We start from the raw sequence: 27176 nt of genomic DNA, 5'->3' as shown, positions 1-27176 counted from the left end.
TTATTTCCTGTTCATGAGAACGAATTGGGGAGGGAGTTGCCGGCGGAGAACCCGGACGTAGATTCAAAGTCAGCTGCCAAACATCGTCCAGGTTGTTGCTAACTCTCCTCTGGGTGGGACAGGGGAGGGGAGGGGCCAGCCTCAGGTCTGCCCCATTGTAACAATCAGTACTAAGACTCATCCGGGGCGTACAGAAGTTTCTATCCCCTTTCAGATAGCGCACACACACACACACACACACACTAAACATGAATGGAGGGAAATTTACTACCACTACGGACAAAAACCAGATGAATCATTAGAATTTTGCTGGCTCACTTGGGAGGTGAGGGGAAAGACATGTGCTGCTTGTTAAGGGAGAATAACAACAGCTGAGCCATCTTACAGCTCAGTCCTTCCTACTGTCTGTCACACCAATCTTACACCCACTCCAAGATGACAGTAAAAGGTCTCAGTTTTGTTTTTTTGTTTTTTTCCTTCCAGTGAGTCCTGGCTGCTATAAGGGAGCTTTATCCCACTCAGGGAGACTCTCTTGAGACAGACCAACTCCCATAGAAAACCACGATGAGTCATCGATTACTCTTAGGGTCCTTATTGTCTTAGTTTGGGTTTACAACGCTGCTAAAGGTGACACAAAGAGATCTAGTTAAATTCTTGTGATCAGCTCCACTGTCATAGAAAACGCTCCTAGCCCTTACATTAAAACTAGGCAAAAACAAGATGTTATTATCACAGTGAGATAGAAATAGCCTCTACCAAGGTAGACTCCTTTATTGTGCTTTTTTTTTTTTTTAAGTAGGCTTCAGGCCCAGTTCAAGCCCCAATGCAGGGCTTGAACTCATGACCCTGAGATCCAGACCTGAGCTGAGATCTAGAGTTGTACGCTTAACTGACTGAGCCACCCAGGCGCCCGTCAAGGTAGTCTCCTTTAAAAGAAAAGTCACAGCTGCACAACTCCAGCCCAAGTCCTGACAGACATCTATAGAACACTCCACCCAACAATAGCAGAATGCATATTCTTCTCAAGTATACATGGAACATTCTCCAGAATAGACCATATGTTAAACCATAAAACAAGTCTCAGTAAACTTAAAAGGGTTGAAATCGTACAGAGTATGTTCTCAGGCGCCCCATAAATAAAATCTTTAAAAAAAAAAAATTCCTGGGGCACCTGGGTGGCTCAGTCATTAAGCATCTGCCTTCAGCTCAGGTCATGGTCCCAGAGTCCTGGGATCGAGCCCCGCATCGGGCTCCCTGCTCCGCGGGAAGCCTGCTTCTCCCTCTACCACTCCCCCCACTTGTGTTCCTGCTCTCACTGTGTCTCTCTCTGTCCAATAAATAAATAAAATCTTTTAATAAAAAAAAAAATTCCCGGGGCACCTGGGTGGCTCAGTCGTTAAGCGTCTGCCTTCGGCTCAGGTCATGATCCCAGGGTCCTGGGATCGAGCCCCGCATCGGGCTCCCTGCTGGGCGGGAAGCCTGCTTCTCCCTCTGACCCTCCCCCCTCTCATGCTCTCTCTCTCTCTTTCAAATAAATAAATTTTAAAAAGGGGGGGCCTACAATTGTGGCTCAACCACCTAGGTGCTCTTGTTGGACTGACATGGTCCAGGATCCTGAGAATAACCAGAGGGCTCAGTGTGTACACCTCTCTGAGTCCCTATCGGTGACCCACACGTAGACTGGGGGGCATAATGAGTCCCTGTAAGTTTTATAAAAATGTCCTTGTCCTTCTTGCACCAGACCCTTCCAGATGAAAGGTATAAGAAGGGAATGACTGGGAAAAGGTGATGTTCTAGTTACTGGAAGAGAACAGATTGATTTTGTAATAATGGAAGAAAAACAACCACCTGGCAGCTGGGAAAGGAGGACCTCAGATACAGGAGACATGGAGGAAGGAGAGACATTAATGATCTTTGCCTTTCCAAGCCACCTGGAACCTCCCTTACTAATGTAAACATCGTGGTCCAGCTCACCCAAACTGTCACAAGTGCCTTAAATTTAGCTGACTGCTGGGCCTGCTGTCCTCGACGAGACAGCTCTGACCTTGATTTGATTGCCGCTCTGCTTAACTTTACTGAAAGCCTGGAAGCAGCAGAGGGCGGCTTCAGCTCCAGTATTTCCCACACAAAACACCCGCCAACACCAGCACCCCCAGGCGTCTTCCTCATCCCCAGTCCTGTAGCCATCATCACTCACAATTCCCTGGGACAGATGAATGCCATCTGGCTGGTGGCATGGACAAACAGGACAGGGTGGGCCCTTGGTCAGTCCCTCCAAACACAAGAACTAGACTCAATTATTTGGCTTAGACTGGGAACTCGAAGGCTACTAGCGTGTGGAGAGGCCACACTGGAGGCATTATCAACCTGTGCTCCCCAACTGATAGAGGTCTGTTCCACTGGGTGGGTGGGGGGGCGCCGGGCTTCTTCCCAGAAGCACCATGTGCACCCTTGAGACTATCCAACTTGTGCAGAAGTCAAACAGTAACTTGCCTCTTTCTTGAAAACAGGATGACTTGAAATGTATCCCCGACTTTAGTTGAAGTAATCAATAGCACCACTTTGGCCTGGAAGGTTTTTAGGAGAGCTTTCGTTCACTAATAATGTTGCTATGGATGATAGAATTTCCCTGGACTTCTTCCTTGAAGGCCAGGGCAGAGTCTGCGCAATTGTTAATATATGCTGCTCTACCAGGATTAACACTTCCGGCCAAGTGAGGGAATGGGTCCAACTGCCCATATCAACTGGGTTGATACAAAGAGCTAAGGAGCAAGCAACCTTGCTTTTTTCAGGGAGATCTGATGCTTTATGAATTTGGTCAGCTAGGACCTCCTGAGGGGCCTACTTGAGGTAAGTACTATAAATTGGCATCATTCTGGGCTTGAAGTCCTATTAAGAGCAGCCTTAAGTAATGCTGTGTGTGACAAATTGAACAGATTTGGTCCCAGACTCTGTTGATCAGGTTTGCCAATAGAGTGGTGCAGTCATGGGAAAATCTGCCAAAATCAAAGACAGTTCCGAAATGAGGGCTAGTTATTCTTGCAAAACAATTCTCCAGGAGGCTCTTAAGTTTTTGCACATTTTGCAAGAGAGGCACCGCCTCCCTTGGCCTGGACTCTTCTCAGGGATGTTGGTATAGTGAGCAGCCATGGGAGATGGAGACAATGTCTCCTCCAGAGCAAAGGGCAGACGTGCTCGCTGGCTACTAGAAAAGATTTGGGTTCTCTAAGTTTAGAGTCCTCTCCATACTGTGATGTGTTGTGTGCAGACATCTGTCTGGCCCATTGATGCCACCTCCATGGGACTTAGGGACAAGGGGACTGACGTCAATAGGCTGATGAGCACACTGTTTACTATGCCATGAGTAATGAAGTCCTTTGTCTCTGACCCAAGAATCTCTTCTGCCAGCATGCACAAAACAATGGTGGGCTCACTTGTTAGTTTGCAAGTAGGGGACAATCTCAGCCCCTTCCCAGTCCTTGACAGGGGTACATAGAAAATCCTAGAAAAACTGGTGGTAAAGCCAATTCACAGCAGTCATGGTGGGCAGACCAGTTATCTGGGAAACAGTGGGCTTGGGCTCTTTCAGATTATTCCCTCACCAAAGAATCTATCATACCTTTATGTGAGCCAGCCCACCATCTGTCCCTACCTGTCGCCCTGGTGGTGGGGTGGCAGTTGGGCCCATTCCTCAGGGGTAGCAAACACCCTGGTGGCATATACACTCACACAACTCAATTATAGCCACCTCTTGACCGCCTGCTTTGGAGGTCAGGTTCACATGGTACCAAGTGGCCTATGCTGAACAGCTGTGACCCTGAAAACCGTAACTTATGTTATTGTATTTTCACACTAACAGGCACCCGAAAGGGGTCAGCTTTTCTTCTTGTTTTTCACTGCAATGTGAATTGGCTTGACATTTCTATGAAACAAGAACGATCTAGATGATACAGTGACAAAAATGATACTATTCAACTTTTCGCATCTGTTTTCTTTGGGGCGGGCCCTGTGCTAAGGGCTTTGCATGAATTACCTCACTTAATGCTCAGGACAACGCTGGGAATTAGGTCTTCTCATCATCCCCAATTTACAGATGAGGAAGCCGAGGCTTGGGCAGGATCAGAGATTTCTCCACGATCACTCAGCTGGGATGTGGCAGGGCTGGGACTCCATCCAAGCAGCCACCTCTAGAGCCTGATTCTCAAGAGTCTGAAAGGTGGAGAAGGGTAGCAGGGCCGAAGATGCTGTCTGATTGATCAAGCATGAAGAAAGGCTCATTTCATTTTCCAATCCCATCTCTCAGTGCCCTTCATCTCTCAGTGGCACAGTGGAGGGACTCAGGGAGAGCCACTCGCAGTAGAGTGTCTTCGGAGCGAGGTGCTTCAGGGCAGAACTGTCCCCTCCAGGCCTCTGAAAGTTCCCACCCTCATCTTCAGAACTGATTAGTTGCCCCACCCCCCTACCCCACAGAGCCAGGTCTTTCTTCAGAGCTCAGAAGCTTCGCAAAAACATTCAGAACTGTGAAGGTGGCACAGAGCCCCTCTTTCAGTGGTTGTGGCCCACCTCCCCCCCAGGCAGCCTAGCTCCCACCAGCCAGCGCATCATGGTTCCCAGACCCAGATCACAGGATAGGAGCTAACACGTACTGCGTCCTTATTCTGTGGCCAGCATCCACTAAGGAGTGCCTAAAATGCAGCTCATTTGATTCCCTGTTTAACAAGGAGGAAATCGAGACACAGAGAAGTTGAAGAATTTTCCCAGTTCCCATAGTAAGTACAGGATGCAGCCAGGAAAATCTAAGACCGCTGTGCTATGCCACCTCCTGAACTAGAACTTCCTTATGCAGTCTGCTGCTGCCCTGTCCAGCCAGTTCCCCTAAGGAGGCATCAGGAGCCCTGGGTTTGAGTCCTGGCTCTGCCGTTGACCGTAGTGTAACCTCGGCCAAGTCCCTTGCCTTCTCTGGGCCTCAAGAACCCCCTCCGCACAAATTAGCCTTCCCTAACATTTAAGCAATCGGAACATTTTTTGGGTCTGGCTCCCCTGCTTCCTCTTTGTCCTACTCCAGTGGAGCTCCTCGTTGCCCGCAGGGCCCCACCCATTTATCTTTAGGACATTTGTGGGACCCTTCCCTTTCCTCCCTTCCAGGAGCACTGTGTCGGTTCTGGATCAGGTCACCTGATGACCTGAGTCTAATTGTTTCATCTTTCAAAGCCTCAGTCCCCCTGCTTTGCAGGGTCCCTGGAAGGATGATATACCGTAACAGTGCAAAGTGCACGGTGCACAGTAAATGGTGTGCACTCCCGTGGTCTCACTCCATTAGGCAATCAACAAACTTCAGCACCCTCTGTGTGCCAGGCCCTGTGTTGGGATCTGGAAACAAAGGTGTGCCTTCCTGGGAGGGTGGGGAGACAGACAATAAGTAAGTAAACATACCTATTAAGAGGCATGTTTCAGGCTGTGATGAATACCAGTAGGAAACAAACAGGTGATGGGACCCAGAGGGCCAGGGGTGGCCGTTTTAGAGAAAGACATAGAGGCAGGAACCCTAGACAAGAAGGATCACACACCCCCCACACCCCACCTCCCAACCCCTCAGAGGCAAGAGGGGAGCAAAGAGAAGCCACTGGAGGGTTTGTGGGTTTTTTAAGATTTTTATTTATTTATTTGAGAGAGAGTTGGAGCACAAGCAGGGTGAGAGGCAGAGGGAGAAGCAGACTCCCCGCTGAGGGGGGGGGAGCAGGGGGAGCGGGGAACGACTCCATCCCAGGACTTTGAGATCATGTCCTGAGCCGAAGACAGACATTTAACCGACTAAGCCACCCAGGCGCCCCCCACTGGAGGTTTTTTAAGCAGGGGAGTAGCATGGTTGGAATTAGGAATTTTTGGTGTGGTTTTTTTTTTTAAGATTTTATTTATTTATTTATTCATGAAAGGCAGAGGGAGAAGCAGACTCCCCGTTAAGTAGGGAGCCCGATACGGGACTCAATCCCAGGACCCCGGGATCATGACCTGAGCCGAAGGCAGCCACTTCACCATCTGAGCCACCTAGGCGCCCTGGAATCAGGTTTTTTGGGGGTTTTTTAAGATTTTATTTTTTTATTTGACAGAGAGAGAGAGTTAGTGAGAGCAGGAACACAAGCAGGGGGAGCGGGAGAGGGAGAAGTAGGCTTCCTGCCGAGCAGGGAGCCCGATGCAGGGCTCGATCAGCCCGATGCAGGACCCTGGGATCCTGACCCGAGCCAAAGGCAGACGCCCATCGACTAAGCCACCCAGGCACCCCTGGAATCAGGTTTTAAAAGGTGACTCTAGCACCAAGTAGAGGAGGGACCAGGGCAGGCACAGTGGCTGTGAGGAGATCTCTTAGGCGGTGGAAATGATCTAGAATGATGGAAAAGGGCATAGTCTCCTTGGACTTGCAGAAGAACTCCATCTAGGAGGCATGGAAGCATGCTGGTAGATTCTAGGGGGTGGGATGGCTGGGTGTGGTGACACAGGAGATGAGGATAGACAGTGGGCAGGCCAAGGATACCCTGGGAGTTGGACTGTCACAGTCTGCCCCGCTAGTCCACTCTGCCTCCTTGTCCTCCCTGCTCCATTGCTAACCTCGTGGGCTAAAGCCCCCCAGGGGCCCCTGTCTGCAGGCTTCCTTTGGGGTTCAGCCCCTGGGAGGCCTGCCTGGACAAGAGGAGACTAGGGTAAGATTTATTTCCCCAGCCCCTACCCTGCAGGCCGCAGGTGGACTGGTGCCGAGGGTCTCTGCTACAGGCCACGGCTCCAGCTACTGTGGTCTGGGCTGAGCTTAGTGGGTCAATGGATCCCCCCTCCCAGTCCCTTCAGTGGCCAGGTCTGTTGGCCCTGGTGGTCTCCTGGCCCGCTGTAAATAGCCCCTCCTGTCTAGCCCCCTCAATCACCCACGTGAGGGTGCCCTCTGTTCCCTGCTGGCTCCCTGCTGGGCTTAAGGAGTTTGGTAATGACAACAGATAACATTTACTGAGCACTTAGCATGTGCAGGGCCCCGGGCTGGGTGCTTGCATTCACTGCCCCAAATCACCACCCCATCCTGCTTTCAGCCGCGGGAATCACTGTCGTCCCGCTCTCCTCCCAAAACACTCCTCTCACTCTTCCCCATCATGTCCCTGGTTTTCCTCTGTGCTCTCTCCAGCTGCTCCTTCTGAGCCGCTTCTGACTCTGCCTTCTCTCCCTGATCTGGGAGTGGGGACCTCCCTGGTTCACCCAGGGCCCCCTTCTCTCCCAGGCTAAGCCTATCCTTTCCCATGGCCACGGATGCCTCTGTACGCTGGGGACCCCAAGTCTTTGTCTGCAGGCCAGACATGCTGTCTGAGCTCTAGCCCTCCGGGTTGAGATGTCTCTATTTGGAGGATACAAGCATCTCAAACTCAGCAAGCCCCAAACAGAACTCCAGACTCTTCCCCGTGTCTCCCTCTCCTCTGCCACCTTCCTCACCCACCCACAGGCTTGAGCCAGACCCCTGGAGCCATTCAAGCCACCCGCCTCTCCGGTCACTGCCACTCACCCAACGTCTAGATTCCACCTCCCAAATACATCATCTCTTCCGGGACGCTGGCCACAGCACCCCCTCTTGCCCTGATACAGTCCCATTGCAATGAAAAGAAAACCCAGGGCGCCTGGGTGGCTCAGTCGTTAAGCGTCTGCGTTCGGCTCAGGTCATGATCCCAGGGTCCTGGGATCGAGTCCCACATCGGGCTCTCTGCTCGGCAGGAAGCCTGCTTCTCCCTCTCCCACTCCCCCTGCTTGTGTTCCTGCTCTCGTTATCTCTCTCTCTGTCAAATAAATAAATAAAATCTAAAAAAAAAAAAGAAAAGAAAACCCAAATTCCTCACGGTGGCCTCCCACCTCCATACTCTCTCTCCCCCTTCGCGCCCTGTTGCTTTGCTTGCCTTCTTTTAGTTCCTAGAAGAACTGAATCTCTCTCCCCTCCCCTCCCTCAGCCTGCATCCCCTCTGTAAACTGTCTCTTGACCCCTGGGCCCCAGTCCCTCAGGCCCCCTGCAGGCTTCCCCCCTGCAGGAACTCCTGTTCCTCTCCCAGCCTCCCGCTTACAAGTCCCTTTGCCAGAGGGCTTTCCTGGACCCGAAGGTGCCTGCAGGCTCTTGCTCCCAGTTCTTGTTCTTCTCTGTCACAGCACCCGCCTCTATTGTAGCCACCGTCATGTGTGAATTGATTTGTGTCACATGTCCGGGCTCTGCCCGTACAGAGGTTCCAGCAAGGCAGGGACTGGTCCCGTCTCTTAGCAAGAGCTTGGTAGGTGGTAGGTGCTCAGGCTGTTGAATGACTAGATCCCCATTTCACAGGTGAGAAAACAGGCTTGGAGAGATTAAGACTCGATCCCTGGTCCGTTTGTGCTGTGTTCCCAGGCGAACCACAGCCTGCTCTGGGGTCAGAGGAGGGTCAGGGTCAAATGAGTGTGAGGAAAAAATGACTCTAAAATGCTCAGCCCTGCACCTGGTGGGTGGTAAGCACTCAGTATTATTTCCTACCTCAGTGTACGACCTGCGACCTGCACCCAGAGGGAGGGCGGGGCTGCCCCTCACACCCACTTGGGGATTCCAGCAGTAGGGATCCCCTGAGGACGTGGCCTCACCCCATCCCTGCAACACCAGGCTGTATGAACAATTCAGGCAGGGCCTCCACTTACGGGTCTCCCTCAGCCCCTCCAAAGCTACCCGAATAAATCCATCCTCAAAGTAAAAACCATGAGTTCCCTGGACAGGTGTTCCTAAAGGCAACGCCCCGAACCCCCTCCCCTCGGTCAGACTGCCACCCCTAGTGCCCAGCGGGAGAGGGTCTGGTGCCACCCTGACTTGGCAGTGTTCTGCTCTGGATACCCTGGTCACACCCACCCCCTGCTGAGTTCTCTGAGTCAGACACTGAGTCCTGGGGTCTCCTGGCCATGCCCTGTTGCTAGGGCTGGGGCCCCAGGACACTGCAGCCCTCCAGGGCCTCCCTTCCAGACCAGTGGACAGGCCTGGCCCCTCTCCAGCCTTACCAAGCTCAAGGCCCCTCCCCAGCCCCTGCCAACCCCTGCCCTGGGGCCCTGCTGTGCCCCTCCCCAGCCCCCTGGGCCCTCAAGCAGCACCCCCCTCCTCCCGGCTGTTAGCCTGGGAAGGGGGCCAGGCCCTGAGCTCAGACCTTGGCGATTCCAGAGTGTCTGAGGCCCAGAGCCAGCCCCGCCAGCCCGGCCAGACAAGGCGAAGGGGGTGGGGGCAGGGTGGGCACCAGGAAGCCATTTAGAGTCGGGGGTGGGGGTGGGGGTGGGGGTGGGTGGAGGGGGTGGCGGTTGGCAGGGAAGCTGGGTCTCCAGCTTTGTTCTTTCTGCTCTCTTCTGGACCCCTCACGGAGCCCCTGGCCAAAGGGTGCCCTCTCCCCGAGCCTCTCCTCAGAGGGGAGTGGACCGGCACTAATGCGAAGTGACTCTGGGCTGGTGAGCCCCCCGCCTGCGCAAGGGAGGCTGGGAAAGGGCTGAGAGGCCGGGGTTCCAGCCCCACCTGGCCGCCCGGCGGCCGCGTGACCCGGCCAGGGCCCGGTTCCTCCCCCAGCCTCGGTTTCCCGCTCCCACGCGGCCTCGCCGCCCCGCCCGGAGGAATCCGGCGGGCCGGCCCGCGTCCCAGGTGAGGGCCCTCTGGAAAGCGCCCAGCGCGGCGGCGGCGGCGGGTTCCGGCGGGGCGGGCATCTGGGGCGGGGACCGCCCCCCGGCCTCCGCCCGCCCGCACGCCCTCGCTACTCCGGGCGGCCGCGGCGACGCTTGAAACAGAAAAAAAACTGTCTCCCTGGCCCGGGGCCAGCGTCCCAGCCCCCTCGCCGCCGCCGCCGCGCCGCAGCCAGGGAAAACAACTGCTCACTTCTCCCTGCGTCCGCCCCGCGCGCTCCCTGCTTCCCGGCGGCCGCGGGAGCCCAGCCCGGCCGGGGGAGGCGCGGAGCGGGCCGGCCGCCCGGCCTTCCTCTCCCCTCGCTCCTCCTCTCCGCCTCAACTCGCTCGGCCTCCGCGCGGCCGCCTCAGTTTGGGGCCTTCGCAGCCCCCCCCCCTCCCACCTCCCCGGCCCAGGCTCGTGGCGGGGCTCCTTCCCGGGGCTGTGGAAGTTTCTGGGCTCCTCGCGGTCCAGCCTCCATCTCTTTGCCTCGCACCGGGGCCCCCGCCCGCGCCTGCCGTCCCCTCCCTGCGCGCTTCCTCTGTTCCTCTCCCTCGCTGCCCTCTCTGCCCTCTCCCGGGGCTCCCGGCTTGCTACCCCACCCCCCGGGCGCCGCGACCATAGCCCCGGCCCGGGCGCGCCCCCCCGGGTCCTGCGGCCCCGGATGCCCGGGCCCCGCGGGGCTGCCGGCGGCCTGGCCCCTGAGATGCGCGGGGCGGGGGCGGCGGGGCTGCTGGCGCTGCTGCTGCTGCTGGGCCCGGGCGGCGGGGCCGAGGGGGGGCCGGCGGGCGAGCGGGGCGCCGGCGGGGGCGGGGCGCTGGCCCGCGAGCGCTTCAAGGTGGTCTTTGCGCCGGTGATCTGCAAGCGGACCTGTCTCAAGGGCCAGTGTCGGGACAGTTGTCAGCAGGGCTCCAACATGACGCTCATCGGAGAGAATGGCCACAGCACCGACACGCTCACGGGCTCCGGCTTCCGCGTGGGTGAGGGCCAGGGGGCACGGGCCGGGGGAGCGGGAAGGCCGGCGCCCCCACAAATGCGGGAGCCGGGGCGGAGCAGGGTATATGACACTGGGGGGCCGGGGGTGCAGAAAGCGGAGCTCTGGCGGCCTGGGGCCCCGGGGACAACGAGGGGCTTGGGAGGCTGGAGTCCTGGGGCCAGAGTCCGAGGGGCTGCATGGACCAGGACTTCACCGCTCGGGGTTAGCGTTGAGGCCTGAGGTGTGGGGTCATGCTGGGCTCCCGGATGACACAGGCCTCTGGGAAGGCGCTGGGTTCTGAGAGGGAGTCAGGGTCAGCGCACAGGGGCTTTTGAGGGATGTGAGCTGGGGCCAGGAGGTCGCAGAGAAGGGGTAAATATTCCCCTAAGAAACGGATTTGCTGGAAGAAACAGGAAAAGTCCTTTCAAAATGTCTACAGCAGGGCCTGCCAGGGGTAGACACCTGCATGCTCTGGGAGGAACCAAGGCCAGGGCTGGGGGTCAAGAGGTTAGATATTGGCAAGGTCTCGGAGGGAAGAGGTGCTGAGGCCTAAAGAGTGGAGTGCAGGCCTGGAGGTGGGGGCTGGTTTGGGTCCTCAGTCCCTCTTTTTCCTGCTGTCCCATCTGTGCCTTCCCCATAAGCTCTCAAGAGCTCTGCCTCAGAGTCTCCCCTCCCCAACAAGCCCTCATGACTCCCCAGCTCCACTTGGAGTCTACGCCTTCCCCAGCATCTCTCTTCAAAGGGCCAGGCCTGGGGCTCAGCTCACCTCCCACCAGGGCCCTGTGGGCCAGGCTGGGGGAGGTGTCCCAGCAGTAATTACCCTCCTGGAGAGGGTAATTAGGCTGGGCCCAGGATGGCACCAGCAAAATGGCCCCTCTTACACATTCCTATACTCACATACCGACTCACAGACCCAAGGAACCCCACTAATATGGTTCACAGTTCTCCTGAGGGTGTGTGTGTGTGTGTGTGTGTGTGTGCGCGCGCGCGCGCGCTTGTGTGCATGCATAGGCTTTAGAGTGACACTCTATGATTAATTACATGTTTCTTTGTGTTGTCTTGGGTGCATGTCTCCAGTCACTATGGGAGTGTTTCTGTGAGCTTGTGTTGGTGCCAGAATGAATGTGTGTTTGTGTGTGTGCGTGTGTGTGTGAGAGAGCGAGCGAGAGAGAAAGAGAGAGAGACAAGATGACCGTGCATGTGAGTGTATGTGGGCCCAGCCTCCCAGACCCCCGGCCATCCTGCCCAGGCTGCTGTCTCCATCCGTGCTGCCCACATCCCCCAGGCTTGGTGCCCAGGCCACAGTGGGCGGGTGTCATTGAGAGGTCACCCTCACCACTATGGGTGACTCACTGGGAGGCAGGAAGGAGAGGATCCTGCCTCCCCCAGCCCAGGACACACCCCTCCTGCCCTGAGAGTCCTGGCAGGATGAACTGGGCTGGGATGCTATTAGCCAGGCCCTGATGGCCATGGATGTGGGTTGTCCCTCTGAGGCCCTGCAGGTGTCCAGAAGAGCATCACCCCCACCTTTCCATTCTGGGAAGTGAGGGCAGCCATGGGGCAGGCAGGAGAGGGGCTGGGTCTGGTGTGGGAGCTCAGGGCCCCAAGGCTGGATGTGGGATGTGACTGCATGTCACAGAAAGACATAGGTCCCAGCCTCTCAGTCACTCCTTCATTTATCCCCCCTGAACCTCCTCTGGGACCCAGAGCTGAGGCAGACCCAGCCCCTCCACAGCACCCTGTTACAGTGTGGGAGACAGACATAAATATAACCAAGTCAAGTGCCAGGCAGAGCTGGGCAGAGGGTGATAACTCGGGAGAGGGAACAGAGGTGGGGTGGTGGTGGTGAGGAAAGGCTCCCTTCCTGGAGGAGAAGCTGAGGCTGGAAGGATAATATTTGAATATGTAGAGGTGGGGGCAGAGGGCCCTGAAGGGAAGGAAATGGCATGAATAAAACCATGGAGGCAGGAGATGTGATACATTTGTAGGAGGAGGGAGAGGAGTCCTAGGGTGTGGCATGCGTGTGGAAAGAGCAGAGGGGGATCGGCTTATAGAAGGTTCATTCTGGGCCATGGAGAGCCTTAAATATTTGGGCAAGGAAGCAAGCAGTGAGCAGGGGTGTGACAGGCCAGGGATTTGCCTGAGGCGGATTTCTCTGGGGGTACTGGGCTGTGGACAGGCAGGAGAGAGGCAGGAAGCCAGCAAGGAGCATGGGTGGCAAGGCTCAAGGCACAGGAGGAGCAGAGGGCATGGGGAGGAGGGGACATGGATTCATGAGACTGTACAGAGGCCGGAACTGGGTAGAGTGGGAGCAGGAGAGATGGAGTCTCTGAGGCTCAGTAGAATGACCTAGGCAGTCAGGGATTTCCCAGTGGTAGTCCACAGTGGGAGGGGGAGTGGGGGAAGCAGGATGCGGATCTCCCCAGGGTCGATGTGCCCAAGAGAGGTCCCAGAGAGGTAGAAGCTAGAGATGTGGGCATCGCTGATAGTGTGAGGTGTGGGCCCTGGGATGTCAAGACAAAGGGGGGCGCGGGAGCTCAGAGAGGGCTGAGGTTTGAATGGGGGAGAATTTAGAAGAGAGGAAGTGCCAGATAGAGATCACATTCCCAGGAAAGTTTGGAGGGGAAAGCCAGAGGAGAAAACGGTTGTTCGGCCACCACCACCACCACCATCATCATCATCATCATCATCATCATCTGATACTACTTATTAAACACCCTCCTGGGCCAGGCACTGTGCTAACTATCTGAACAGGCATTACCTCATTTAATAGACACAACAAACATCCCTACAGATGAGAACACTGAGGCACAGGGAGGGCGAGAAGGTGCTCAGGGCCACACAGCTGGCAAATGGCCTCCTAGCTAGGATTTAACCAGGACATAAGACCCCAGAAGCCAACATGGGTAGAAGGATGTTGGGGGACCTAGAGAGCAGTTTCTAGGGGTTCCAAAACCCAGCTTCCCAAGGAGGACAGAGTCCGTGGGTAGCAAGGAAGTAAGGAGGAGGGGAAAGAGACAGGATGTGGGTGAGGGACTGGGCCTGGTCCCTGATCCACCTCCCCTCCTCAGTGGTGTGCCCTCTGCCCTGCATGAACGGTGGCCAGTGCTCCTCCCGAAACCAGTGCCTGTGTCCCCCGGACTTCACCGGTCGCTTCTGCCAGGTGCCCGCTGGAGGAGCTGGTGGGGGCACCGGCGGCTCAGGCCCTGGGCTGGGCCGGGCCGGGGCCCTGTCCACAGGTGCGCTGCCGCCCCTGGCTCCGGAGAGCGAGTCTGTGGCCAGCAAGCACGCCATCTACGCGGTCCAGGTGATCGCGGATCCGCCCGGGCCTGGGGAGGGGCCCCCTGCCCAGCATGCAGCCTTCCTGGTGCCCCTCGGGCCGGGACAGATCTCAGCGGAAGGTACCGGACCACCGGGCGGGACTCGGGGAGGCCGAAGTGGGCGGACACCAGGGTCGCGGGACCTCGAGGAGCCCCGCCCACCCCGCACGACAACCTCTGGTCCGGGGCAGCCCTGAAGCCACCGTGCCCCGCCCCCCAGTGCAGGCCCCGCCCCCCGTGGTGAACGTGCGCGTCCACCATCCGCCCGAGGCCTCGGTCCAAGTGCACCGCATCGAGGGGCCGAATGCCGAGGGCCCCGCCCCCTCGCAGCACCTGCTGCCGCACCCCAAGCCCCAGCACCCCCGGCCACCCACCCAGAAGCCCCTGGGCCGCTGCTTCCAGGACACACTGCCCAAGCAGCCCGTGAGTGAATCCACAGTCCAGCTGGACCGGCCCTTGGGTCTCAGGGCTGCCCTGTTCCCACTCAACGCGGATTGCCCAAAACGGGGGTCCCTGGGCTGACAGGGGGAGGTGAAGGCCCCGAGGAGGGAGGCCGGGCGGGGCTGGGCGCCCTGTGACCCCTGTCCCAACTTTGCCTAGTGCGGCAGCAATCCCCTCCCGGGCCTCACCAAGCAGGAGGACTGCTGCGGGAGCATCGGCACCGCCTGGGGCCAGAGCAAGTGCCATAAGTGCCCCCAGCTGCAGTGTGAGTGCCGGGGCTCAGGGAGGCCCGCCACCGCACGGTGGACCCACGCCCACCTCTTCCTCCCCTGCAGGGGGAGGGCGCAATCGGTGCAGCCTGAGCCTCTCCCTGCCCACCAAATTCCCCTCAGCCTCCCGCTCTGCTCCTCCGCAGCGCCCTCCTTTCCCTCTCTGCAGGACCCCCCAGTGTCCTCCCCTGCCACGCTCTCCTCTCTCTGCAGACACAGGGGTGCAGAAACCAGGACCTGTCCGTGGGGAGGTGGGCGCTGACTGCCCCCAGGGCTACAAGAGACTCAACAGCACCCACTGCCAGGGTATGGCCAGCCAGGAGATTCTGTGGGCTGGAGGGACAAGCCCGTTGCCACTGGGGGAGGCCCCAAGGTGGGTGAGGGAGGAGGCGGGGCTGGGGCAGGACCCTGAGGTTCTTGGAGTAGCTGGCTGTCACCCTGTGGCCGCACACTACAGGGATCACACTCCCACTTACCGCAGACATCAACGAGTGCGCGATGCCGGGCGTGTGTCGCCATGGGGACTGCCTCAACAACCCGGGCTCCTATCGCTGCGTCTGCCCACCTGGCCATAGCTTGGGCCCCTCCCGAACGCAGTGCATTGGTGAGAATGGGGGGCTCAGGTCCCTGGGAGGTCACAAGGCATGGACAGGAGAGGTAAGGCTCCAAGGAGCAAGGATCAGAGGTCACAGAAGTCAGAGTGGGGTCAAGGATTGACTGCAGGAGGAGTAAGGCCCAGAGCGGATAGGATCAGGGATCAGGGGGGTCAGGAGTCACACGGGATCTGGTTGGAGGTCACACGGGGTCAGGGACTATATAGAGTGAGGGTCGTATGAGATCATGGGCTTGATGGGTAGGAGGAATGAAGTCTAGAACATCCAGAATCAGGGGTCAGCGGGGCCAGTGGTCACAGAGATTTCAGGGGTCACATGAGGCCAGAGAAACACAGGTTCAGGAATCACATGAACTGAGGGTTGGGTGAGGTCAGAGGCCACATGAGGATCAAGAGTTGTCTGAGCCAGAGAGGCGAGGCCTGGAGCAGCTGGGAAGACGGACATGGGCAGTGTTCAAGCCCAGATGTCCATGCCCGGCCCCGGCCCCCCGCAGCGGACAAGCCAGAGGAGAAGAGCCTGTGTTTCCGCCTGGTGAGCCCCGAACACCAGTGCCAGCACCCACTGACCACGCGCCTCAGCCGCCAGCTCTGCTGCTGCAGTGTGGGCAAGGCCTGGGGCGCCAGGTGCCAGCGCTGTCCCGCCGATGGCACTGGTGAGCCTGGGGCGCGTGGGGCTGAGCGGCCGTCTATGTGCCCGTCCCGGAAACACTCACTTCTCTGCCCCTTGCTCTGGCCGCAGCTGCCTTCAAGGAGATCTGTCCAGCTGGGAAGGGGTACCACATCCTCACTTCCCACCAGACGCTCACCATTCAGGGCGAAAGTGACTTTTCCCTTTTCCTGCACCCGGACGGGCCACCCAAGCCCCAGCAGCCCCCGGAGAGCCCCAGCCGGGCACCGCCCCCTGAGGACACCGAGGAAGAGCGAGGTCTGGCCTGACCCTTTCCATTCCCTGACAAATGCGGAACGCCTAGACCTGGCCCCTTGACTCCTGATCCACAGATATGACCTCAGAGTCTAATCCCTAACTCCCAATCCTTGACCTAACCACGGACCCCCAGAGCTGGCCCTCTCATCCCTAACCAAGGTTGTAACCCCAGGATTTGTCCCCTGATCAACAGGATCTGACCATCCGTTGCCCTCCAGATCTTTTCCTCTGACCCTGGAACCCCTTTGATTTCCAGACTAGGGCATTGATCCAGCCCAAATGCTGTCCTTAGATCTGACCTTCTGACTCCTGATCCAAGGATTTTGACCCTAGCTATAACCTCCTAAGCCTTGCTCTATAACCCAAGGACCTTGACCAACCATTGTGCCCTATACCTGTTCCCCTGACCCCAGGATCTAATTCTTAACCCTTGACCCAAGACATGATTGTTGAACTCTCAGAGACCCTGACCACAAATACCCACTGCCCATCCCAGTCTTAACTCCCTTCTCCCAGCCCTGCACTAATGCCCCATCTTCTTCCCTTTTAGGGGTGAGCACGGACTCAGTGAGTATGAGAGCCCAGGTGGGAGGAGCAGGGAAGCGAAGGCGACAGTGGGCTCATGCTGCTGTCACTCACAGCCAGTGATCGAGGAGCAGTCAGCTCAGCAGAGCCACCCGATCGCCACCACGTCTCCCGCCAGGCCCTACCCGGGTGAGCTGGGCACTGCAGGGACCAGTCCTCAAGGGCTGTCACTGGGGGTGGTGGACAGCCACACCATCAGGGGATAGTGAAGCTGGGCCTGCCTGGAGAGGGGTGGCTCTCCCATCCCCCACACCCCCTGACGGGCATCTGCCTACAGAGTTGATCTCCCGGCCCTCGCCACCTACTGTGCGCTGGTTCCTGCCGGACCTGCCCCCATCCCGCAGTGCGGTGGAGATCGCTCCTACTCAGGTCACAGGTAAGACCTGCCCGCCTAGGCCACGACCCAGAGAAGCCACGTCCCTGGCTTAATTTTACTCCTCCCTTACCCACCCCCCTGCAATCATTCCTGAGCACTAGCACTCATCCGGGGCTTACTGGGTGCCAGGTCCTGGGCTGGGCTCTGGGGAAGCCATCATGTGCAGCAGAGACCCCATTCTGCCCTCAAGTGATCTGGGTATTGTGGTGCCCCACCCAGTCTGAAGGCACTTATTCATTCATTCATTCATTCAACAAATATTTATTAAGCACCTACTATGTGCCAGGCACCGTTTAGGTGCTGGGGATAAGTGGTAAACAAAAGCCAGAACTCTGTTCTTGCAGAGTAAACAGACAACAGATGGATCAGTGACTAAAAACCTAGTATGTCTCATAAATGCCATGCAAAAATAAATCCGAGAAGGAAAGAAGTCTGGGGGGTTGTGATAATATGTAGGGGGGCAACGAGAGAAGGCTTTCTGGGCCGGGCTTTAGAGAGTCTTAGAAATGAACAAGAAGTGTGGGAGGAAGGGGAGTGCAGGTTGGGAAAAGGGACATTCCAAGTGAAGCTCAGGCAAAGGGCACATGAAACACTGGTGGAGGAGGGAAAACCACACACAGACCAGTGTTTTTGAACCCAGGGAGGGCCGATGCACAGAGCCTTGTTAAGAGGCTTGGGTTTGATCCCAAAGGCTGTGGGAAGTGTCTGCAGGGTTTGGGCCATCATGATAATTGCTAGCTACGGCTGAGCAACTGCCTTGTGCCAGGCACTGACTGAAGGGTTTTATGTACTAAGTATCATTTAACCTTTTCATACTGTGAAAGTGGGTACACTTAGCTTCATCGTTCAGTAGCTTGCCCCCCCCCCCACCGCCGTCACACATCGGAGCCAGATTCTAGTCCGTGTCTGTGTGGACTCCAAAGCTACAAGGGAGCCACCAGCCTGATTGAAATCTAGGAGGCTAGATGTGCTCTGGGGGTGAGGGCCCAGGGGGAAGGTGGCTATCCTGGAGGCCTGTCCAGGCTAGAACAACGGTGACAGCCCTGGGGGCTGTGGGAATGTGGGGGAAGAGGCACCTGGGGAGGCTTCTCAGAGGAGGGGTTGTTAGTTAAGGAGGTCTAGGGAGAGATACTCTAGGTGAAAAGAGCAGCCTGTCCTGTGTGTTTAGGGTGGGGCAGAGCTCGGGATCAATCCTGGGCTGCAGGTGGGGGAAGGGGGGGGGCCTGAAGGAGGGAGCGGTGGGAGGTGGGAGTTCAGGACTGGTGACAAAGAGAGTAAAGGGGGTTTCTGGATCTGACCACTTATACACAACCGGGGGCAGGCAGATGCCCAGGAAATAAATGAGCTCCTGCCTGCCTTGGGAGGGGGAGGAAATCAGCCTTCTGGAATGGAGGACCTGGGTCCCTGAGGCGAGGATGTTGGGGTCACTGGGCTAGAGGATAGGGGAGGGGAGTGACTAAGGCTGCAGGGTTTTAAATACTGAGGTGATTGGAGGGGGGTGTCTCAGAGCCCATTGCGTAGGGGGTATTGGGATGACTGAGGGGCCCTGAGGGGAGGTGATGGAGTTTGGGGTGACGAGACAGAGCATAGTGAGTAGGAATAGAATTATCAGGGATTGAGTTGAGCATAAGGATGGGACCTAGGGTGGAGCATAGGGATGGGACCTGGGGTCGCTATCTGGGGTCGCGACGTTGGGGTTATCTGGGATTGAGGTGTAGGACATCCTAGGATCGGAGTATGAGTGTACAGGGACCCCATGGTGTGACCAGGCTCAGGTATCTGGGTCATTAAAAATGGGGCATCGAGGCCCGCCCGGGGAACGTGGCAGAAAGTGAGTGCTCCCTGCTGAGGCCCCTGCTCGACCACCTCCCCACCCCCCAGAGACAGACGAGTGTCGTCTGAACCAGAACATCTGTGGCCACGGAGAGTGCGTCCCGGGCCCCTCGGACTACTCCTGCCATTGCAATCCGGGCTACCGGTCGCACCCGCAGCACCGCTACTGCGTGGGTGAGCGCGGGCGGCCGGGTGGGTGGCCCGGGGCGGCCTTGGGTCCCAACGCCCCTTGACGTCTCCCCCCCTCCCGCCCCCGCGCGCCCTTCTCAGACGTGAACGAGTGCGAGGCGGAGCCCTGCGGCGCCGGGAGGGGCGTCTGCATGAACACGGGCGGCTCGTACAACTGCCACTGCCACCGCGGCTACCGCCTGCACGTCGGCGCCGGGGGGCGCTCGTGCGTGGGTGAGCGCGGCCCGCGCGGCGCGGGGGGCTGGGCTGGGGGTCTCCCCTCGGGATCGCCGCGTAACCGCCTCCGCCGCCCCCGGCGCCCCCCTCGCGCTCCCTTCCTCCCGCTCAGACCTGAACGAGTGCGCCAAGCCCCACCTGTGCGGCGACGGCGGCTTCTGCCTCAACTTCCCGGGCCACTACAAGTGCAACTGCTACCCCGGCTACCGGCTCAAAGCCTCACGACCGCCCGTGTGCGAAGGTGGGGGAGACCCCATCCAGGCCGACAGGGGGTCCTCAGCCGTTCTCGACCTGGGCTGGGGGCAGGGGCCCCGGACTCTGGGCCTCTCAGAGGTTGGGCTGCGGGAGCCCAGGGGGCCGGGTTCGCCTTGTCGATCTGCAAGGGAAGGAGGCCCTGCGGAGGACACTGAGCGCCTGGCCCGCCACCTTGTCCCCAAATGGATCTCCCTCCCTCTCCCCCCACCCGCGCAGACATCGACGAGTGCCGAGACCCTAGCTCCTGCCCGGATGGCAAATGCGAGAACAAACCCGGGAGCTTCAAGTGCATTGCCTGTCAGCCCGGCTACCGCAGCCAGGGGGGCGGGGCCTGCCGCGGTGAGAGCGGGGCCCTGAGTCCCGGATTGGTGGTGGGGGTGCGGGGGGGTGTTCGACGGCAAATGGGCGGGGCCCGTGCGGGAGTTCTCCCCGCGACCCGGCAGTTTCGGGGTCCGCTTAGGGCAGGGGCGGGGCTGATGGCGGTGAGAGGCGCCTGGCAGGTGGGGCCTCCCCCATCCTGGGCGGAGAAGACCCCCACCTCGGCACAGTGCCGCGTCCAGTGGGGCGGCTACCGAGGCGAGTCTTCGCCGCCGCAGACGTGAACGAGTGTGCCGAGGGCAGCCCCTGCTCGCCGGGCTGGTGCGAGAACCTCCCAGGCTCCTTCCGCTGCACGTGCGCCCAGGGCTACGCGCCTGCGCCGGATGGCCGCAGCTGCCAGGGTGAGCCCCAGCCCTCCCCCCAACGCTCCCGCACCCACTCACGCGTGGGAGCTGGGGACCGAGTCACGCCGTCTGTCCCACGGTGGGCAGGAGATAGCTACTTCACCCTCTAGGTCACTGGCCCACTCACTCATTTTCTCAGCGAACCTGGCCGATGAAAGGGCCACCAGGACTTCTATGTAGGAAGGGTCTTAGGGAGGCAAGGCTTGAAACTGCTTTTGCAAAGCACGTTACTTAAATTTAAAGGGGAAACAAAGACATAGAAGAACGGGCAGGGGCGCTGGTAGTCCTACTGTTCTGCTTATGCACCAAGAGGCGGGCTGGGGCTGGGATTCAGAGAAACTGAGGAACTTTACACACAGACTGGAGAGCGCAGGGCTGTGGGCCTGGCTGGAATGTGGGTGCAGGGCTGGGAGGAGGGGAGGCCTGAATTGTCTTAAAGGACCAGCAGGAATTAGCCAAGCAAAGAAAGCATCAGCGGACTCAGAGGTGAAAACAGCTCAGACTGTGCTGAAAACTGTAAGATGTAAGCAGAGGGTGGGGGCTGAGGCTGGCTGGTGAGGGGCAGGGCTCCAGGAGGTCGAGCTTCATCCTGACGGTGTTATGAGGCACCTAAAGCATTTTAAGGGGAAAGGTGACAAGATTCACCATTTGCTTTGGAAAGTTTCCCGCTGCTGAGTGTGGAGAGTAGCCGGAGGTGTGCTGGAGACTCAGGGCACAGATGGTGGCCATGATGGGAGTAGTAGCCTCAGGATGGCCATGGGATGATGTGATATTAGAGAAATGTTAAAGCACATTACCTGGGCTTATTAACTGGATGTCCAGGTGAGAGAGCGGGGAGCGAGGGACCCTCCAGGTTTCTGGCTTGGGTGACTCTGTGGGTGGTGCTGTTCCCTGAGATAGGGTCTCCGGGGGGGAGGTGCAGATTGGAGAAGGAAGACACCAAGTTTCATGCTGGACAAGTTGAGTGGGTGTCCCTATGGGCCTGGGCCTCTGGGCTGAAGATGCCAGCAGAGGGTGGGCCATACAGATTGGAAGTCTTGGGCCAGACACCCCCCCCCCGGAACTGTAGACTGCGGGGGGCTGTAGAGCCTTGGGGTGCGCCTGCTCAGCCAAGGAGGGGGGGTCCAGTGAGGGGAGCCTCAGCAGAGCCTTGTGGGCAATGCCACATCAGCGGAACATAGGGGAATAGGAGAGGGAGATGGGGGAGGAGGGATGGAAGGAGGCCCAGGGAGTCCCAGCTGAGAAACCAGGGAGAGGCTTCCAGGGCAGAAGAGGATGAGCCAAATGTAACCGAGAGGTTCTTGAAAAGAAAGAACTGAGTGGTGAGATGAGAAAGCCCCTGGTGACCTTGGTAGGGTGGCTTCTGTGGCATGAGGGGCCAGGAGATGCGGGCAGCAGGTGAGGAAGAGTGAGACACGGGGCTACCAGAATGGGGTTTAGGGTTGTAGGCTGAAGAGGTGCCAGGAAAGTGGGCGAGGGGATGACAAGGGCAGCTGGGGAAGGAGCCATGGACAGAAGGGACATCTCTCGCCCTAACGGATGTAATGATTTTCAGGAGGTTAAAGATTACCCTTAATTTTCTCAATGAGCAGTGAAGGGCCTGAGTCCAGTAGGAGACTTGCAATGACCAGTAGAGGGTTGGGACTGCCCAAGGGCATGGGAGCTGCCCAGGGGCTTTCCAGAAGTCCAGCCTGGGGAGGAGGGGCAGGGTGGCGCCAGCCACGCTGAGGATCGCATGGGGCCTGAGGCCAGAGGGAGTGGCTGTGGCCCAGGGTGCTCAGGCTGGCGGGTGCCAGCATCCCATTCAGCATCCAGGATCTGGAGGCCCAGAGGCAGGCATGGCCTCCCAGACCAGTGCGGAGGAGGGAGAGGTGTTCGGGAGCCCCTGGAGAGAAGATGGGATAGAGGACTTGAGAGCAGAGGCAGTGGGAAGGAAGCAGCATCTGAGATGCCCAAAGTGGGGCAGATCCCAGCCCCTCGTCCTGACAGTGAGTGGCTGCCACTGAAGTGAAGGTCACAGAAACTGATCAAGGGTGTAAGGTCAGAGGCTGCGCCTAGCTGACCAAATGGATGCTGAAAAGTCCTAGTGCGGGGAGCAAGGCAGAGGAAGGGAGACTAGGGAGGTGAGTGCTGACAGCAGGGGAGAAGGTGGAGGCTGGCATGTGGGCTGGCGCACCTCAGAGGCACAGCGTGGCCTGGAAGGGTCTGACGCGTGGCCAAGAACCAGCTTCTGCCAGAAGGGACTGCGGAGAAGCACGCTCTCAGGGGAAGGCCGAGTTCCTTTACTGCACAAGCAGAAGACATTATTCTGCGAGCGGGACAAAGACAGAGAGGAGCTTATTTACGTGGGAAGAAAGGGAGCCATGGCAGGTGGGGGAGGGATGAGGGCAGCTGGGACAAGGGAGACCAGGGCGGGATGCGAAGAGGGGATGGGGAGGGTGCCCTTGTTTGGTGAGGAGGGATGAGGCTGGGGGGGCTTGAGCTCTTTGGAATCGGATGTGGCCCAGGGTCCCTGGCAGCGCCTGGCCTGCTCCCCAGGGCACGGTGTGCCCCGCGGGGGAGGGGGAGGGGCCCGTGCTTCCCTTAAGCTCCACTGGTCTCGGCTCTGGTGCTCCAAGCCGTAGGCGCGAGTGGGGAAAGGGTGGCCGAGGCCTGAGGCCATCCCACGCCGGCCCTCTGACGCCCCTCGTGCCCCTCAGATGTGGATGAGTGTGAGGCTGGCGATGTGTGTGACAATGGCATTTGCACCAACACGCCGGGCTCCTTCCAGTGTCAGTGCCTCTCTGGCCACCATCTGTCAAGAGACCGGAGCCGATGCGAGGGTAAGCGGGGCGGAGAGCTGGGAGGTCGCCTGTTCCTCCCTACCCCAGGACTTCCACCGCCCCAGCTCCACGCCAGGCCAGAGGGAGTGGCTGTGGCCCAGGGTGCTCAGGCTGGCGGGTGCCAGCATCCCATTGAGCATCCAGGATCTGGAGGGCTTTCAGATCTACAGGGGGCTACCCCCTGTCCAGCCCCCTTCCAGATCCCAGATTGGGCCTGCGGTACTGGGCCCGAGCCAGGGCTCTGGGGGAAGCCAGTTCAGCCCCTGAGAGTCCCCACCTCTTTGCTCCCCTGCAGACATTGATGAGTGTGACTTCCCCGCAGCCTGCATTGGGGGTGACTGCATCAACACCAATGGCTCCTACCGATGTCTCTGTCCCCAGGGGCATCGGCTGGTAGGCGGCAGGAAGTGCCAAGGTATGGGGGCATTGGCTGAGAGGTCCTGAGGAGGGCTGGCAGGGAATGGCAGTAATGCAGACACGCTGTAGATCTGTCTTTGCATCCATCTGTCCATCCACACATTCACTCCCCCTTCAACTCCTTCACCTAGAATAGCAACAGTAATAATGCAAGTATGTGCCAGCTCACGCTTACGCGCGGTAGCCAGCAGGAGTTTACTGAGAACCTCCTATTTACCAGCTTCTATACTATGTGCCAGGTACGGAGCAACGACCCAGGGCCCCCACTAGGGGAGGCTGACGTGAATTGATTCTTACCGTTCACGGTGCCAAAAGAGGTCTGGATGAGTGACTAATTGGCAATGGAGAGGCGACAACTGAATTGGAACTTGGAGCATAAAGATGGTCCCCTAACACATAAATAAGGTCCCCGTGCAGAGAGAAGCACGCGTGGTATTCCAGGCCCAAAGAACAGGGTGTACAAAGCACAGAGATCTGGGAGGAGTTAGTTGTGTTTTTAGGGGAGAGGGCCCTGAACATAGAGTTGGGGGTGCCGGTGTTTAGAGTAAAGGATGAAACTGAAAGATGTCAGGAGGCCAAACCGAAAGTCCTCAGATGCGGGGCCGAGAGTCGGGACTCCCTGTGTCGCCAGCTGTGGCGGGGCTTAGGAAGAGAGTGAATGTGCACACCTCTACCCACGTGCACGGACAGACCCGAGTGGACTTCCTGTTGCGTGTACTTTGAGATCAAAATGGATGTTTGGGTTCTGAACTTGTGTGAGTCCCTGGAGACACACCTGCAGGGAAGGAGGGGCTGGTTTCCTTGGAGCAACTCTTCTGCTTCCCTCGCTGGCCACAGACATAGACGAATGCAGCCAGGACCCCGGCCTGTGCCTTCCCCACGGGGCCTGTGAGAACCTGCAGGGCTCCTACGCTTGCGTCTGCGATGAGGGCTTCACGCCCACCCAGGACCAGCACGGCTGTGAGGGTGAGTGCCCCCTAGCTCCTCCTCGGACAAGAGGACTTCCCTGAGCTGCAGCGGGGGTTCAGAGACGGACGCGGGTCCCACCCTCTGGAATCTGGGGAACGGGAAGAGAGATCCCTTTTGCCTGAGAGTCCGGCGGGGCTGGACCTTGCAGGAGGGCCCTGAAGGCCACGTTGAGGGTGGAGCTTGGCTCTGCCCGGCAGGCTGAGGGGAGCCAGGCTGGTGGGGAGCGTGCAGGACCCTGAGCTGCCCTCCACTCCCCTCAGAGGTGGAGCAGCCCCACCACAAGAAGGAGTGCTACCTTAACTTCGACGACACGGTGTTCTGCGACAGTGTACTGGCCACCAACGTCACCCAGCAGGAGTGTTGCTGCTCGCTGGGGGCTGGCTGGGGAGACCACTGCGAGATCTATCCCTGCCCAGTCTACAGCTCAGGTCAGGACGCTGTTTCTTCATTTTGCCTTTTAATTTTTTTTTTTTTTAAGATTTTATTTATTTATTTGACAGAGAGAGACACAGCGAGAGAGGGATCACAAGCAGGGGGAGTGGGAGAGGGAGAAGCAGGCTTCCCGCCGAGCAGGGAGCCCGATGTGAGGCTCGATCCCAGGATCTTGGGATCATGACCTGAGCTGAAGGCAGATGCTTAAGGACTGAGCCACCCAGGCGCCCCTCAGTTTCTTCATTTTGGAAACGTACTGGGGGAAAGGGCCCCTCCCGGGTCGGTGGGAAATGAGGCGGAGAGCTCCCGACCTGAGCCCAACGGCTAGTGCGCACGCGCTCAGTCCTGCCTCCTTTCTTCCCCACGGCCGCTCTCTCCCCGCAGCTGAGTTCCACAGCCTCTGCCCAGACGGAAAGGGCTACACCCAAGACAACAACATTGTCAACTACGGCATCCCAGCCCACCGTGGTAAGCCCCAACACGGCTCCGCCCACCGGGCACGCCCCGCTCCGCCCACCGAGGTTTGGACCGCCCCGATCCCGCCCGTGCTCGCTAGGTCGGTAGCGAGCCCTGGGGTAAGCCCCGCCCACACCTTCAGCGTCTGCCCCGCCCCTATCACGCTTACGTCAGCGCCCGGAAAAGCCTTCTCCCACTGAGTTTGCTCTGCTCCCGCGGTAAGCCCCGCCCACACTTCCCTGGCTGCGCGCCTGAGCGCCCTGCAGGTAAAGGCCACCGGGCGCCCACGGCTTGTCACTCCGCAGACATCGACGAGTGCATCTTGTTCGGGGCGGAGATCTGCAAGGAGGGCAAGTGCGTGAATACGCAGCCGGGCTACGAGTGCTACTGCAAGCAAGGCTTCTACTACGACGGGAACCTACTGGAGTGCGTGGGTGAGCGCAGAAGGTCCCAGTGGCCGTGGGACAGCGGCCGGGAGACACGCACAACCACCCGCCTTCGGGCCGGTTCCCTCCACAAGTGCTTTTCCTCCCCGCAGACGTGGACGAGTGCCTGGACGAGTCCAACTGCCGGAACGGAGTGTGCGAGAACACGCGCGGCGGCTACCGCTGCGCCTGCACGCCCCCGGCCGAGTACAGCCCGGCGCAGCGCCAGTGTCTGAGCCCGGAGGAGATGGGTGAGGCCCGGGCCTGCTGGCTGGGGAAACGGGGGGGGGGGGGGGGGCGGAGCGGGGACCGGGCCGAGCTGTGACCGCCACCCCTACACATGCCCTCGCTACCCGTAGACGTAGACGAGTGCCAGGACCCGGCAGCCTGCCGCCCTGGTCGCTGCGTCAACCTGCCGGGCTCCTACCGCTGCGAGTGCCGCCCGCCCTGGGTGCCCGGGCCCTCCGGCCGCGATTGCCAGCTCCCGGAGAGCCCAGCCGGTGAGGACGAGAGTTGTCCTGGGCCGATTCCAGGGCGCGGTCCGCTGTGTGGAGCCCCGGGGTCGCGGCCCCTCCCCCCCGCGAGGGTGGGTGGGAACCGGGGGCCGACTGTTCCCCCCCCGCGCCCCGTTTCGGGCCGCTCGCTGATGCCTGGTCTCGCTCCGCAGAGCGTGCCCCGGAGCGGCGGGACGTGTGCTGGGCCCAGCGTGGAGAAGATGGCATGTGCGCGGGCCCCCTGACCGGGCCAACCCTCACCTTCGACGACTGCTGCTGTCGCCAGGGCCGCGGTTGGGGAGCCCAGTGCCGCCCCTGCCCGCCGCGCAGCGCCGGTGAGCCAAGCCGCCGGGGGCCCACGGGCGGTTGGGGCGGGAGCCTGGGTGCATCCACGTCGCTCACCGCCCCGTCCCTCCCAGGGTCCCAGTGCCCGACGTCGCAGAGTGAAAGCAATTCCTTCTGGGACGCGAGCCCCCTGCTGCTGGGGAAGCCCCCTCGAGGTGAGTGTAGCGGGAGGACACGGCGGCGGGCGTCCCTGGCCATCCGCCGGCCGGCCGCAGGGGGTGGAGGTGGCGGCTGAGGTCCGCATTCTCCCCGCCCGCGCAGAGGAGGACAGCTCAGAGGAGGATTCGGACGAGTGCCGCTGCGTGAGCGGCCGCTGCGTGCCCCGGCCCGGCGGCGCCGTGTGCGAGTGTCCGGGCGGCTTCCAGCTCGACGCGTCTCGGGCGCGCTGCGTGGGTGAGCCGGGGGCGGGGGGGGGCCGCACGGGCCGCG

The 27176-nt window shown here is 59.3% G+C and overlaps 1 protein-coding gene across 3 annotated transcripts in view; it reads left to right on the top strand.

Annotated features, from left to right (window-relative positions):
• Window positions 1-9811: 9811 nt before the first annotated feature.
• Window positions 9812-27176, top strand: part of LTBP3 (latent transforming growth factor beta binding protein 3) — a 17988-nt gene continuing 623 nt past the window's right edge. Inside the window, exons 1-27 of one of the 3 annotated variants that reach the window (XM_035013218.1) lie at window positions 9812-10647; window positions 13715-14044; window positions 14184-14386; window positions 14564-14669; window positions 14887-14979; window positions 15155-15277; window positions 15781-15939; window positions 16026-16211; window positions 16762-16778; window positions 16853-16925; window positions 17074-17172; window positions 19054-19179; window positions 19276-19407; window positions 19523-19651; window positions 19882-20004; window positions 20262-20384; window positions 23087-23209; window positions 23505-23624; window positions 24464-24592; window positions 24856-25023; window positions 25412-25495; window positions 25789-25917; window positions 26022-26159; window positions 26268-26408; window positions 26576-26737; window positions 26822-26902; window positions 27009-27140. In XM_035013218.1, the coding sequence (XP_034869109.1) occupies window positions 10332-10647; window positions 13715-14044; window positions 14184-14386; window positions 14564-14669; window positions 14887-14979; window positions 15155-15277; window positions 15781-15939; window positions 16026-16211; window positions 16762-16778; window positions 16853-16925; window positions 17074-17172; window positions 19054-19179; window positions 19276-19407; window positions 19523-19651; window positions 19882-20004; window positions 20262-20384; window positions 23087-23209; window positions 23505-23624; window positions 24464-24592; window positions 24856-25023; window positions 25412-25495; window positions 25789-25917; window positions 26022-26159; window positions 26268-26408; window positions 26576-26737; window positions 26822-26902; window positions 27009-27140 (3745 nt within the window). In that variant the 5' untranslated portion in view covers window positions 9812-10331. Of the gene's footprint in view, window positions 10648-13714; window positions 14045-14183; window positions 14387-14563; window positions 14670-14886; window positions 14980-15154; window positions 15278-15780; window positions 15940-16025; window positions 16213-16761; window positions 16779-16851; window positions 16926-17073; window positions 17173-19053; window positions 19180-19275; window positions 19408-19522; window positions 19652-19881; window positions 20005-20261; window positions 20385-23086; window positions 23210-23504; window positions 23625-24463; window positions 24593-24855; window positions 25024-25411; window positions 25496-25788; window positions 25918-26021; window positions 26160-26267; window positions 26409-26575; window positions 26738-26821; window positions 26903-27008; window positions 27141-27176 lie in introns of all 3 variants that reach the window. The other 2 variants (XM_035013221.1, XM_035013219.1) reach the window with 2 other exon arrangements.

Source organism: Mirounga leonina, unplaced genomic scaffold, assembly GCF_011800145.1.
Source record: "Mirounga leonina isolate KUSES-001 unplaced genomic scaffold, KU_Mleo_1.0 Mir_166, whole genome shotgun sequence".
Classification (NCBI taxonomy): domain Eukaryota; kingdom Metazoa; phylum Chordata; class Mammalia; order Carnivora; family Phocidae; genus Mirounga; species Mirounga leonina.
This window is presented reverse-complemented; position numbering and strand designations above follow the sequence as displayed.